This window comes from Heterocephalus glaber, unplaced genomic scaffold (genome assembly GCF_053883595.1).
Source record: "Heterocephalus glaber isolate CG9 unplaced genomic scaffold, H.glaber_assembly_v1.0 deba00001444, whole genome shotgun sequence".
Classification (NCBI taxonomy): Eukaryota; Metazoa; Chordata; class Mammalia; order Rodentia; family Bathyergidae; genus Heterocephalus; species Heterocephalus glaber.
Window position 1 is genome coordinate 31,994,786 of NW_028258297.1, and position 13,526 is coordinate 32,008,311.

A 13,526-nucleotide genomic window follows, 5' to 3' on the forward strand; every position below is an offset into this window, starting at 1 on the left:
CAGCCTCCCTGAACAGTGAGACCAGAAGTGTGCACTTCCACACACATGTGCACACACACACACCCCACACCAGGACCCGAGGTCGGGCGTCTCCAAGGTCGGGCTAACAGCAAACCCCATAGCCTGGGACCTTCTTCTGCCTTCCCTGCCTCCTTGGAAAGAAGCAACAACACAACTGGCCCATGGAGAGACCAGAAAGGGCAGAGGACCCCAGCTCACACCACTCTGGCCCAGCCTCAGAAGCAGGGAGTTCTGTCAGCCCTTCCTGGGGCTCACACAAGCGGCTCTGAGACCCAGGCTTGCATGTAGAGGCTCGGTGTGCTCCGGGTACCTTAGAAGTGCTCTATGGCTCCTGAACTCTCCTTCCTGGCTCCATTTCCTTTCCCCGCCGCCACATCTAACTTCCTTTCAAAACCTTCAGTCAGCTGAAGGCTGAGGGATGCTCTGTATAAAATGATTCCCAGAGAGAGAAGCTCCCAGGGAAACAGTGCCCTGCCTGGGCCTCCTCCTGGGGCCTCTGGCACCCTTACAGCCACTTTCCCTGAGACACTCACCGGGACAGGAACAGTGCGTCTGAGCAGCTGCCGAGATGACAGGCGGCTTGGCATGGGAGTCTGCAGAGGGGAGGGGAATGGGCTTTAAATTATTCATAGGAGACCTTCTGTTTTTAGCCAAGACTGCACAGCAGAGGCAGATAATTCAGGCCGTCCAAGCCTAAGCCCGATGGCCAGGCCGATGCCACCCACATCAAAAGAGAGGGCTATTTTTAGGGTTTTGAATACGGGCTTCGCAAACTTTTATATCTTCAGCCAAATGAAGATCGTGATGGATGGTTTGGACTAAACTGGGTCTTTGTTGGGAGCTATTTTATTTTTAGAGAGTGGATAAAAAGTAAGAAGTTCTGGAAACCAATTTCTGAAAATGAGGAGACCCAGAATTGCAACGCTTCCATCTGGGTGTCAAGACACGGTTAACTCAGGCAGGAAATAAGGTCTGGAATCTGGGACAGGTCTCTGTCACTTGCGCAAGTTCCGCTTGGTCCTCTACCAAGTCACCCAGGCTCTCTCTGCCATCCCAGTAACCCCATCTTTGTGTGGGATACGGTGTGAGGGTGCTGAGGAAGTATTTTCAGGTCTTAGGGAACGCGTTGCTGCGTTATATAAAGATCATAACAACGTGGCTCTGATGAACATTTACATCGCCATCACCATGACCAAGCTCTTTGAGAAGGGCCCTAAATAAACAGTTGCTCTTAGGGCCGCTGCTCCTAGGGTGCCTGCAGCCTTTCGAGACCACACCACCCAGAGAAGCGAGTGATGGTACAGCGTTCAGAGGGCACCGGCCTGGGAGTCTGGCTCTGTCCTGCCTGTGGCTGTCGCTTTGTCTGGCTCCTCCCTCAGCCTCAGGGTGGCACCACCTCCTCCGCCAGGTGTCACTTTGGTCCTTGAATTGGCTGCCTCTAAGTCCCAAAGGGATCAAGAACCTATAGCCAGACTGTTGGGAGGCTTCAGGTCCTTTCCAACAGAAGGAAACAATCTGACCTCCCCTGTGCTTAGTGCAGTGGAGGCCCGGGAATGGCAGGGTGGCCTCCGCGGAAATGGGGCACAAATATCCCGAGGAGCTGGCTGCATGGAAGACACGCACAGGCAGTCTTCGCTCTGCTCCCCAGGCCTTATTGCCATCATCGGCAAAGGCATGGGCCAGATCAGCTGTGAGCCAGGGCCGCGCTGACTGCCTGTCGCAGTGTGGCCCCTCCCCTCAGCCTTCCTCAATGTGGGGTACAGAAGGCACACAGGAGCTCTGAGTCCCTCGGCCCACGCCCTTCGCCTGGTGAAGCCTGGTAACTACCCCAGCCCTGGCCCAGGGCTTTCTCGCAGGCTGTACCCCGTCTCCTGAGCCTCAACACAGCAAATGGCACGCACCTTCTCACAGCCCGAATCCCTGGTTTCTTTCCAGGTGAAGCCTAACCTGTGAGGAACCCGTTAGGATATATTGGAGGATTACTCATTGTTCTTCCTTCAGCATCCACATCCTGGCAGATGCTCGATCTCACTGCATAACTGGAAAGATGTGGGACAGACCCTGTCCGAGGGCTGGACAGCAAGGCCGGTTACCAAGCCCTGAAGCCAGGGTGCAAGGGAGCCCCAGAAAGATGATAGGAATGCAGAGGGCAGAGAGCAGCACCCCAGGACAGGCGGAGGCGGAGGTTGGCTGCTGCTCCGCGGGTCCCTGGGTGCCACACAGGCCGGTGTGGAGGAGACTGCTGGCTCTCCCTGTGGCAGAGCCGCGTCCTTCCCTTTCCGCGGGAGGCCAAGTGAGCAAGCTTCGGTTGGTCACACAGCATCAGGTCCAGACAAGCTGCCGACTCGAACCTGCCCACATCCACCTTCCCCAGGCTGCAGTGGATGGGCAGGCTGCCTTCCTCCCCTCATCCTCTCCACGGTGCCCGGCAGAGCTGCCTAACCCGTCAGCCTCAGCAGACACTCCCTGCACATTCCCAGCTTTCCCTGCTTGGCTGGATGCAGGAAGGGGAGGGAAACAAGGCTGCCACTCGGTTCTTGTCTTGGAGCCTGGTAAGCAGCAGAGGGTCCTACCCCAAAAGGTAAAGCCCATGCAGGTGGCTCAGACTCCTGCTTGGATTTGCTCAGAAGCTCTTACCACTGAGCCCTGGATATTCCCTACTTCTGGGCCTCCTGTTCCCAGGAGCCCAGAGTCTCCCTCTCTTGTTCCTGGTTGGAATTTCTCCTCCTCAGCCTTTTCCTCAGAAGAGACTTGTGTCCTACTGTTACAGTGGTAGACACCCCATCACCTGTCCCCTCCTGCGGTCCCCACCACTATGCCTTTTCCTGCCCTCACCACCCCCAGGTCCTTTTGGTTCCACCTGAGTGCACAGCTGGCTGCAGGCTGCACCATCCCTCACCAGCCTGCAAGGAAAAGACAGTTGGCAAGTCTAGGGGCTTCCAGGGTGGTAGGAGGCAGCGATGGGTCAGCTGCATACTGGGTCCAAGGGCACCAGCATCCTCCGTGCTCCCAGAGCCCGGCCTTCACCCTGTAGCCAGCTGGCCAGGCCCTGTGCCCACTCCAGGTCCTGCTGTCATGCAGCCCATTCAGACTGAGCCCTGCAGACCCCTCGAAGCCTGGCAGGCACCTGTCTTTGGCTTGTATTTCTGGAACTGTGTTCTCCCTCCACATCCCTGCCTAACACACCCCTGCCCCTGATCCTCTGAACCCTCAGCATTTGGGCTTCGATTTCCCATGGCTCCAGCTGCGTTTCCATCACGTGCCTCTGGAGTGCCTCCTTCCCGTCTTTACTCTCCCCCCCCCCCCACCTCACTGGGCTGGCCGCTGTCCGAAGCCCACCCTGTCCTGGGCTCTGTACCCACTCTCAGCAGTGCTGGATCTACCCCCAGCAGACCAGGCCCTCATGGCCTTGCTGTGGAGCAGCCCCGGTGGCCTTGCCAGGCCCAGCATCCAGCACCGCTGTGGCTGCACGGCCCGACCTGGGAGCCGGGGCTGGTGCCAGGACGGGTAGAGGTCACCTGTGATATCTTGTCACAGGACTGGCTTGAGGCTCCCAAATCCACATCCTCTCTCTTCTGCACAAATCCCCAGCTGCCTCAAGCCAGTGGTTAACTGCCAGGAAATAATTCTCCCTGAGGTCATTGATGCTTAAACAGCGGGCTCCATCTTTTCATATTTATCACGGTCTGAGCGCCCGACCCTCCCTGCACAGCCTCGGGCTGGCCTCTCCCTGCCATTTAACCTTGGCCGCATCTGGAGTCTTTGCTTTGTTGCCAAGCTGTTCTGAGAATCGCTAGCACCTCTGCCCTGCCAGCCTGCCTAGACATCTGGCCTCGGTCATCAGACCATGACCTGCCATGAAGCTCTGTGAACCATTTCCTTGTCTAATTGTGCAGAACCTGCGAAGACTGAAGAGGAGCATTTTGGCAAAGCTCCCTCTTTTGTGGCAGAAAGTCTAAAATTCCGATTTTGTAAAGTTCTTAAAATTTACTACAAAAATGGCAGCAGCAGATGCTGAGTGCCCTGTGTCTCATGTACTGGTGAGTCTGTCCCAGAAATTATGTGGGGCCGAGCTTGCCCCATCTGAAGAGCTGATTTCTAATTAATCACCTTAATGGCACAAAGAGAAATATTTCTGTGCACCTCCTGCAGAGTCTCTCCTTAGAGAAATCCCTGGTTTGGTTCAGAGGACGCCGTGTTGCCCCAGCTTCCTTTTGGATCTATAATTTTAGAAAGGATCCAAATTCACTTCTAGTTCAAACTGTTCCAGTAAAGAATCAAGAGGAAAAATGCTTTGATACATGGCCCGGAGGAAGATGAATGCTTAGGCCAGTTTTGTGCTTAACACACTTGTTCCTTATGCTTTGGTTCTACTCTGACATACTTAGACGCAGGACAGAGAGGCCACAAGCTCTTTCCCTGGAATCCTTGATCCTGGTTTCCACCTAACCAAGACACCTCTGGTTGTTGCTGGGGGCACCAAAGCAGACCCGGAATGGCAGGGCAGAGTAGGAGCCAGATCGGAGCAGAGAGGTTAAGAGGGACAGCTTCAATTCCACCTCAGGGCCACAGAGAGGCCCAGGAAAGTGGAACAAGGAAGGGCCAAGCCAGGATGAAGGCCCTGAAGACTCCCAGGGAGCGACACCCGACGAGGCCCCAGAGTCTCGGAAGCTGCGCGCCAGCTGGGAAGACACTGGTTGGACGTGTGGAGGCTGTGCTTGGGCTGAACGGAGGAGCTGAGCCTGGACATGGTCAAGCAGAGCAGGCTGCAGAGCAGGTTCTGGGCAAAGAGCAAGAGCAGAGGCCCCGGGGCTGGAGGCTTCCTGGGTCTGGACTCTGTGCACACTCGGTGCCCATGGTCACAGCTTCCGACGTGATAGCAGGCTGCATGCAGTAAGAGGAAAAGCAGAGGGCAGAGACTGGCGTCAGGGCCTGGCACCCAGCACACCAGAGGAGCAGGTGGAAGGCAGTCTGGCAGCGTGGCTGATGGGAGAGCACAGGCCAGGGAGGGAGATGGGGGGTGGGGGCTGGCTTCGTGGCAGGGAGGGCTTCCTGGACTTCCTCGTTTTGTCTGTCCATCTTCACCCCTCATTCTCAGAACTTCCTGGCACCCTGCCTTTCCGGGGAGCTCCTGAGCCCCCATATTCACACAAGCCGGGCCTACTGGCAACATGCAGAACAGGCCTCGCCCGAGCCAGGCACCCACCCCGTGGGGACAGAGGCAGGTAGGAGCCCAGGGTCCTGTGTCAGAGTGCCACAGACTGGCTGTGCAGCCTCAGACAAGCTCCTCAGCCCCCTGGCACATGTCCTCACCAAGGGTGAGCCTGATGCGACACTCGCACGACGCTGTGACTCACCTCTGAGGGTGGCGGAAAGCTGTCGAGTGCAGGGCTGGAGAGAGGCCTGGGCTGGGGAAGAGCCCACAGATGCTGGCTGCTGCCAAGTAGGTGCCTGGTAAGCCATCCACCCTGCCGAGGGAGTTTGCTTACTTTTTGGGGAAGAGGTATCTCTCCGTGGCTTCCGCTGGAGGAAACCTGCACCCTGTGCTCCTCCTAAGCAGACTTTGAGGACAAAGCCAGCACACTGCCTGCAGGGTGGCGAGTCTGATGTCCCTCAGGAGAAAGGTGGGCTGTGTTGGTGGAGCACAGACCCTTCTGGCGTGGCCAGCCAGGGGGCCTGTAAATGCTAACCAACCTGAGATGCAGCACCTCTAAATTGCATATCACCTGAGGGATTCGTACTACTGGCTTTTAACAATTCAAAAACTGACACCAAACCACACTTCTGCCTAAAGGCAAGAGGTTTTAAGAACTTTCCCAGCACTCCATAGAATTAGCTTCTCACCCAGATCTCCCTCCAAGCCCTTCCCCAGCTCACTGAGGAGAGCTGAGGGCCACAGCCCCTCCAGAAGACACTCTCCCCCTGGCACCACTCGGGGCTGCTGGAGTGACCCTGCCCGTGGCCCTTCCTCTGAGCCCTGCGGAACAAGAGCTGAAGCAGTCCAGACATCCCTGCCCCCACTTGGGCCAAGGTGAGCAGCAGCCGCAGAAGCGCCCTGCCAGGCAGGGTCACAGAAAAACGCCTCCTGTGGGCCGTTTCAGGCTTCTCAGAAGTGAGCGGCCCTTGGATCCTCGGTTCCCACAGGGCAAAGGGACTCACGAACCCCAGGGTGCAAAGCTGAGTTCCTAAGTCAGGCTTTACCAGGCTCCGGGCGGGAGGGACCTCTGCTGAGGAGCTGTCCTGTTCATGGCAGGGGCAGCAGCACCCCGCCTCTCCCTTCCAGTTGTGACAACAAAACCGATGTCTCCAGGCATTGCCAAATGACCCCCGGGGCCAAATCAGTATGGCTGAGAAACACCATAGCAACCTAACTGAAGTGACAGCTCCAAGTCTCAGTCTCAGGGACAGAGGAGATGAAGCTGCTGTCCCTGACTTGGTCCCCCTCGAGCAAGTGTACTTTGCAAGAAAACACACTCCCCATCTAACCCAGGGGTGGTCCCAGATGGACTCCTATAGCCTTCACCATCCCGGGCAGCATGCGAGAGCCAGAAGAAGCCAGTACAGCAGTCACTCCATGGGGACAGGTGGAGGACATGCCACAAAGTGAGGCCCCGTCAGCAGAGCAGCAGGGCAGGCGGGCAGGGGCACAGAGGCAGGTGAGTCTGGAGGGAAGAAGCAAGCAGAAAATGGCCAAGGCGGGGGGTGGGCAGAGGACATGGGAAACAGCTATCACTGGACACCTTGAGTCCTCTGTCTCACAAAGAACAGAATCATAGAGGACTTTACGGAAAGCAGGTCAAAGGGGGAGTGTTTGTTAGACATGCCAGAAGGAAAGCAGTTGCTGTGGGTGTCTGGGGAGGGTCCCCGAAAGTAGGATTCGGGAGTGCTTTCTTTATGCTGGTCTTGTACAGATGGCTCAGTTATGGAAGGATCACCCATCACAGGTAGCTCGTGGGGGTTAGAATAACCAGTTGGAGCTCAGGCTTGGTAGAGTCTAAAGCAAATCAGTTTTCAGCAGGCCAAGTTCAAAAGAAACCAGTTTACTCTGTATGTGTAAGTTGCTCCAAGTCCAGCTCGGGCATAGAGGGAGGTATCAACTAAATCAGCATACTTAGCCTTTTTATCGCTTCTCCTGTGTTTGCTTTTATACTCCAGAGTTTAGTTGCATGGCTCACAGTAGCTCTTCACTGGGTGTCTGTGCTATTTCTTTGCATCAAGCTGACTCTGTCTTGTGTCCATCCCTTTTACAGAAGCACTGTGGGCATTCCCCAGGGGCTGGCAATTGCTGCCCACCGGGGATGGCTTAGAGGAGCCACGACAGCGGGGCATTGAAAGGCCCAGTAGATATCAGAGCTCTGGGCAGGGGGGTCCGGGAGAAAGGTGTCGAAGGCTGGACACCCTGGCCGAGTGCAGGGACCAATACCGGACTGCGAGCAGAGCTCCTCAGGTTGCACAGGACCTCAGATGGCTTTGCCGGCCCCAGGGTGAGGGAAGTGAAGGGCAGAGGTGGGTGTCTGTGTGAGCCCACGCATCACCAGGACCGCAGCAGCCTCTCCACGCCAGGGCTGCCAGCATCTTCCAGGAGGGAGGAGCCCCATGAGCACAGCTCTCTGCCTGTGTCCCTGGAGCTGTCACCCCTCAGTGACTCAGGGCCTCCCCTGCCCAGGTGAGTCATACACCTGCAGCCTTCCTGCCTAGGAAGCTGCTCGACCCCCTCCGAGCCAGCCTGGCCCGTCTGCAGGCTGGAGCCATAGCACTTGGAGGGGCGGCTCTGCACACCTTTCCCTGCCACTGACGGCCTTCCAGGTTACACAGCCCAGTGGATGCCAGTCCCTGAGAGGCTGCAGGGACTCATTTGGCCTGTGTGACATCGAGGGTGGGGTTCCCCATCTCCCTCTCTTCACTGTGTGCAGACACAGCTGTAGCAGTCCCATCCCTGGGGCCAGCAAGACACATGTCAGGGCTAGCATGCACACCTGACTCAAGCTGACGGCGAGGTGCTGCCTCCTAGCTGCCAGTGGCCACGTTGTCCCAGGTGCATGGGCACTAACTTCTCTTCCTCTGTCCCTCAACTAGGGGGTGCCCAGGTGCCCACCTGGGGGCAGGGGGACCTGTGTGGCCAGACCTGGCCCCTCAGTGCCGGGAGGGGAGCAGTTTGGAGAGAAGCTTTGGGCCCAGAGTCTCCCAGAGCCCTAAGGAGTCTGATGCAGTGAGGGGAGCCCCGGGTGGGTGACAAGGTGGCCACGCTGTGTCCCATGGGCGGAGGAGCTGCAGGAGGGCTGTGGTGCCTCTGCTTTCCAAGGGCTGCTCACTCTCACCCAGCCCAAGCTCTGGGAGGGAGGAGGTGGAACACCATGAAGCACGCTTCCCTGCCATGGGGGTGGACAAGGCAGGCGGCACCACCATCACCCAAGGCAAGGAAACAAAGGCCCTCCAGCCTGTGCCCCACACACAGGACCGGGGGAGGCCAGAGTTCAGCCTGTGCAGCCCTTGCACATTTCCCATTTGAACAGGCATGGGGCCACCCGACCGAAGCCAGCATGTTGAGTGGCATTGCCCCAGGCTGCCCGGGTCTTCAGCCCCATCTCTGAGTGTGTGGAGGGACCATCCACACACTGTTTTGTAGGGCTCCCACCTCTGCTTCCCTTGGTCCCATTCAGGACCATCCTGAGACCCAGGCAGACAGGAGAAAAGTCCAGAGGCCAAGGGAGTGGAACTTCTCCCCACTCAAGACCCCATCCCTGGCACCCAGGGCCTTCAGTCCCCTGCCCAGATGGCCCGAGCCTCCAGGCAGAGCCACAGGCATCCTGTGGCTGGTGTGGGATCCTGGGATGGGAGCCCAGCCCTCTACCTCCTCAGCCAGAAGACGTCTAATCCTGCAGAGGGCTGGACAGAGCTTGGACACACAGGCTGGAGCCTGTCCTGGGGCAGTGTAGACTCTGAGTAGGGAGGGAAGGAGGCCAGGGACTCCTCAGGCCCGCGGGTGATAAGACAGGCCTGCCCCTGTGAGTAGCTTCCATCACTGTCGCAGAGCACCCTAGGATGACTTCTTAGGGAGAGGTTTCTTTGGCTCATAGTTTCAGAGGTTTCAGTCCATGGTCAGCTGGTGCCATTGTTTTCAGCCTGCATCAAGGAAGAAATTTGGCAGCAGGGTGGCAGAGGGAAGCTGCTCAATACACGGCAGTCAGGAAGGAGAGCAGAGACACAGGGAGAGGCCAGGGACAGATCTGTCCCGCAGTGCTCCCTGTCCTCCAGCTAGGCCCAGTTCCCAGTTTCCACCACTTCCCAAGAATGCCATGAAACGATGGGTCCACCACTGGGCGGCTCAGTGATGAGATCCAGTCTCTCTGAACACTGCTGCCCTGGGACCAAGCCATCAGCATGTGAGCCTTTGGGGCCATTTCAGACCCAGAGACTGACCTGCAGCACCAGCTCCAAAGCTGGAATGAAGTTCCTGTGGGGAGGAAGGGTGTTGACTTAATGCAAAGGCAGCTCTGCCCTCAGTCCCTTCTCCGTGAAAACAAACATCCCCTCCCCGGTGTTTCCGCAGCCTTGCGCATGCACTGAGCACCCACAGGGAGGCCAGGCGAAGCCTCGGCCCGTGGTTCCGCTGTGCCTCTGGACAGGCCACCCATCCTCGCCTGCCCTCTCAGGAGCCAGTAGCTGCCTTCCTTGTCCAGCTCCTGCCCTGCCTCGGAGCCTGGAGCCTCAGCTCTAACCCACAGCCTGGGCCGTCCCCAGAACCTAGTGACCCAGTGACCATGGGCCTGTCCCTGGTGCGGCCGGGTGCTGGGAAGTCTGGGGACAGGTGCTCCTGAGTGGCGCCTCTTTCTCCTCTCCCCTTGCCTGCCCCTGCTCCTTCGCTGCTTCTAGCTTGCTTGTCACCTCTCCCTGTCTCCTCCCAGCCCACGTGGGTCTGACCTGCTGGCTCCTGCAGGGACACAACAGCGTCTAGCAGCGCCCAGCAGCCTCACATGTGTCCTCCCAACCTGGTTGCACATTCTTCCCAGGGCTCGACAGTAGCTGTGTGTGTAACAGCACTTGTGCGTCTGTCCCCCGCCTCCAGGGCTCGGGAGCCAGGACCGACTTGGTTGCAGCACCTGCACCTGGCATCCAGGAGGCTTTGGTGCACACTGAGTGCATGCCTGGTGGAGCCAGCAGCCCATGAGTGAGGGCACAGGCTGTCGGCTCAGCGGCTGGCAGGGGCCGTTGGTCCAGAGCTCTGGGAAGAGAGCATGGCAGGGCGAGGGTCACCAGCAGGCCCACCTCTCTCCTCGGCCAAATGTTCAGCACCCTGATCCCTCTCTCCTTGCTCCTAGTACTTCTGCCTGCTGTTTGTCATCTTCCTTGTGGAGCTGGTATCGGGTGTCCTGGCCCACATGTACTACCGGAGGGTGAGTGGAAGGGCGGGGAGCAAGGGCAGACACACAGGGGGCCCTGACTCGAGGGCTGACAGTGCTCTGCATCTGGACCTGGCTCCCCGCAGGGCCCAGCAATGCTGCTCTGTCTGCTGGTGCAGCGGTGTCTGTGAGGGAGTTGGGGAGGGGCCACCCTTGTCCCTCCCAAGGAGATGTAGAGGGAAGCTTGGGCCAGGGAGCAACACCAGGCAGGAAAGAGCCCAGCCTTGCCTGCCTGGGCTGGACGAGGGGGAAGTGACCAGTCCGGCTGCCTCCCACCCCAGGGGCCTCTGAGGCAGGGCGCAGGGTCATGTGCAGGGCAACCCTGGGCTGGTGGGACCTTACGACTGCAGGGGCAGTGTCCTGGTGCCCACAGGGCAGCCATTGTCATTAGGAGTATCAGCTCATCATCATACTGCAAATCTGCAGCTTGTGGCCCACAGCCTGCGCCCGGCCCCCAGCCCCTCAAACTGTGAGCTGCCCCTCCCCTCTGGGCTCTGCCCTGGACACCTTGGCCCTCGGCCCGCGCCTTCTCGGGACGCTCGAGAGCCCTGCCATCCTGCCAGTGCCACAGGCCTTGGTGTCCGGGAGATCCAGGGCAGGCTTTGGAGCCCACCGGCCCATGGAGGGGCAGGGGTCCCACCTTTGCTCCCCTCTGCAGCTGAGTGACGAGCTGAAGCAGCACCTGCACCGCACCTTGGCGGAGAGCTACGGGCAGCCCGGGGCCTCGGAGGTCACAGCCTCAGTGGATCGCCTGCAGCAGGACGTAAGCCACGAGCACAGCCGGACTCTGTCCCTTCCCCTTCCCACCCGTGTGACCCCAGGCAAGCTCCCCACCCTCTCTGAGCTTTTGCTGCACCCCTACCATGAGCTCCTGAGAGCAGCAATGCCAAGACTGCATCTCAGATGTCCCCAGTCTCCACGAACACCCGGAGCCTGGGTCGCTTGCTTTGCCATCCTCTGCCCTCACTTCCGCCACAGCTCCCCAGCCACTCCTCAGCCCTCCTTCTGCTGCCAAGCCGCCCTGGTCCTCTGCGCAGGAAGCTGGCCTTGCCAGAAGAGCCAGTCTCAGCCCCTGTCTGGCTGCCTCCCTCCTGCTTCAGGAAGCGGGGCCCACGGCCCAGAGGGGAGGGCAGGGCAGGCAGCCAGAGGTCAGAGAAGCAACCGCCAGACCTTACAGTGTGTGCCCGAGGGACTGCACTCGGCTCTGCTTCCCAAATCAGCCAAGCAGAACGTGCCAGTGAGGCCCACAGCCCTGGCCCTCGTAGGACGTCCACACCCAAAGTCAGATGAAGGGCAGACTTTGATCCCTGTCACCCCGGGTGCAGTTCGAGTGCCGTGGAGCCACATGTGGCCACCACAGACCCAGGACATCTCTGTCCTTACAGGAAGTTCACTGGACAGCGTGCGCTAGAGTCCTAGCAGCACATGTGGGGAAATGCCAGCTGCTTTCCCCGCCCACTTTGGGGCCCCTTCCCCACTGCCCCTGCACACTCCACTTGGGGCTGGGGAGCTCCGAGTGGGGAAGGAAGAGGAGGTCAGGGAGTCCTAAACTCCTGTGTCCCTGAGACGCAGGCTCAGCTCCCAGTGGGGCACCCAGAGGGTCCCTTCACAAGAAGTAGGCCAGGGCACAGGGGCAGCCCCACCCAAGGGCCCACCCAGAGATGCACAGTGAGAATTGAGCCAGACAGTGCACGGGACAGACCCTGCCGGGGGGCCTAACTCAGAAAGGGGACCCGGAGTTGGCGCTGGGCTGGATCTCACACTGAGCAGAGCTGGGGTGCGGGTGTGTGCACAAAGGACACAGCTGGCAGAGAGGCAGTAGGACCTGAGGGACAGTCAGCACCCTGGCCTGCACCTCAGACAGGAAGGGACACGTGCCGAGGAGCCAGCGGCTTCCTGCGGCCGCTTCCCAGCCCTGCGGGGTGCCAGAGGTATGTCCATGACACATGGACACGCAGGACAAGCAGGTTGGGGGTGGGTGTCCCTGACTGCTGGCTCTGGTGGACTCTTTCCAACACTTCATGCGGGCACCTCGGCCAGTCCTCACAACAGCTGTGCAGGGAGCGTCCTGTCCTCATTTCACAAGCGGCCCCGCAGAGCAGCAGCCTTGGGGCCTGAGCAGACACACCTTGAGCAGCCTGCTGCTCCTCCGCCTGCCTGTGTGCTCCTGTTCGTTCCTCCTCTGCGCGACGCACGGGCTTCTGCCCTCTGTCCAACACAACTAACTACGACCCGTACTGCCCCTGCTTGAGCCCCAGCCCAGCCTCGCTTCGACACACAGTCAGTCCCTGGCCGTGTGCAGAATCCGACCCCAGTGCCCCTGCATGCAAGGGCAAGAAGTGGCTGAGTCCACACTGAAGCAGCGTCTGTCGGGCTGGTGTTTCCCCACCCTGGCGGCTGCAGATGCTCACGCCAGGCCCTGGGCTCCGTGCTGACCTGCCCGTGGGCTGGGCTCTGGGATACTCCCGGTGCCCCTGCAGTCTGGGGTCTCCAGGCTTCAATGCCCAGTTGGACACCAGGACCTCAGGTGAGGCTGGGCCCCTGTCCCCAGTCCTGCCTCCTGGGTGACACCCTGGAGACCTCCCCTGGGTGCTGCTCCAGGCTCTGCCCATGGCCCCACTCTGGCAGGACCCCAGCATCCACCCACCAGCCCATCTTGCAAGCCCTCCCTGGCCCAGGACCCCCATCCTGATCTCCCCAAAGGACTTGGGTGGCTATTTAAGGCTGTGAGCAGGCGTTCCAGCCTGCAGACAAGGCACTCACGACAGGGAAGGCAGAACCCAGGAGAACGTTTGTGGACTGGGTGAAATCTGCGACCCGCGGCCAGGGAGGGACACACAAGGCCCTCACTCCAGCTGCCTCCTCCCCCTAGTTCAAGTGCTGTGGCAGCAACAGCTCAGCGGACTGGCAGCACAGTGCCTTTGTGCACTCACAGGAGGCCCAGGGGCGCCGGGTGCCTGACAGCTGCTGCAAGACAGTGGTGGCGCGCTGTGGCCAGCGGGTGCACCCCTCCAACATCTACCAGGTGGAGGTAAGTGCTGAGCTCCGACAGGCCAGGCCAGGAGTGGGGATGAGAAGCCCAGCCTCAGGGTGTCTCTTCAGAGC

At 59.5% G+C, this 13,526-nt stretch overlaps 1 protein-coding gene across 4 annotated transcripts in view; it reads left to right on the plus strand.

The window, feature by feature from the left end:
* The window catches only part of Tspan11 (tetraspanin 11), a 57,449-nt gene that overhangs the window by 35,082 nt on the left and 8,841 nt on the right, over window positions 1–13,526 (plus strand). For 3 of the 4 annotated variants that reach the window (XR_002390823.2, XR_015452186.1, XM_021248151.2), the window contains exons 4-6: window positions 10,341–10,415; window positions 11,080–11,184; window positions 13,294–13,452. Coding sequence is in view for 2 of the 4 variants with exons in the window: in XM_021248151.2 (XP_021103810.1) it covers window positions 10,341–10,415; window positions 11,080–11,184; window positions 13,294–13,452 (339 nt within the window). In the remaining 2 variants the exon portion in view is untranslated. Of the gene's footprint in view, window positions 1–10,340; window positions 10,416–11,079; window positions 13,453–13,526 lie in introns of those variants that run through there. The other variant, XM_021248150.2, reaches the window with a different exon arrangement.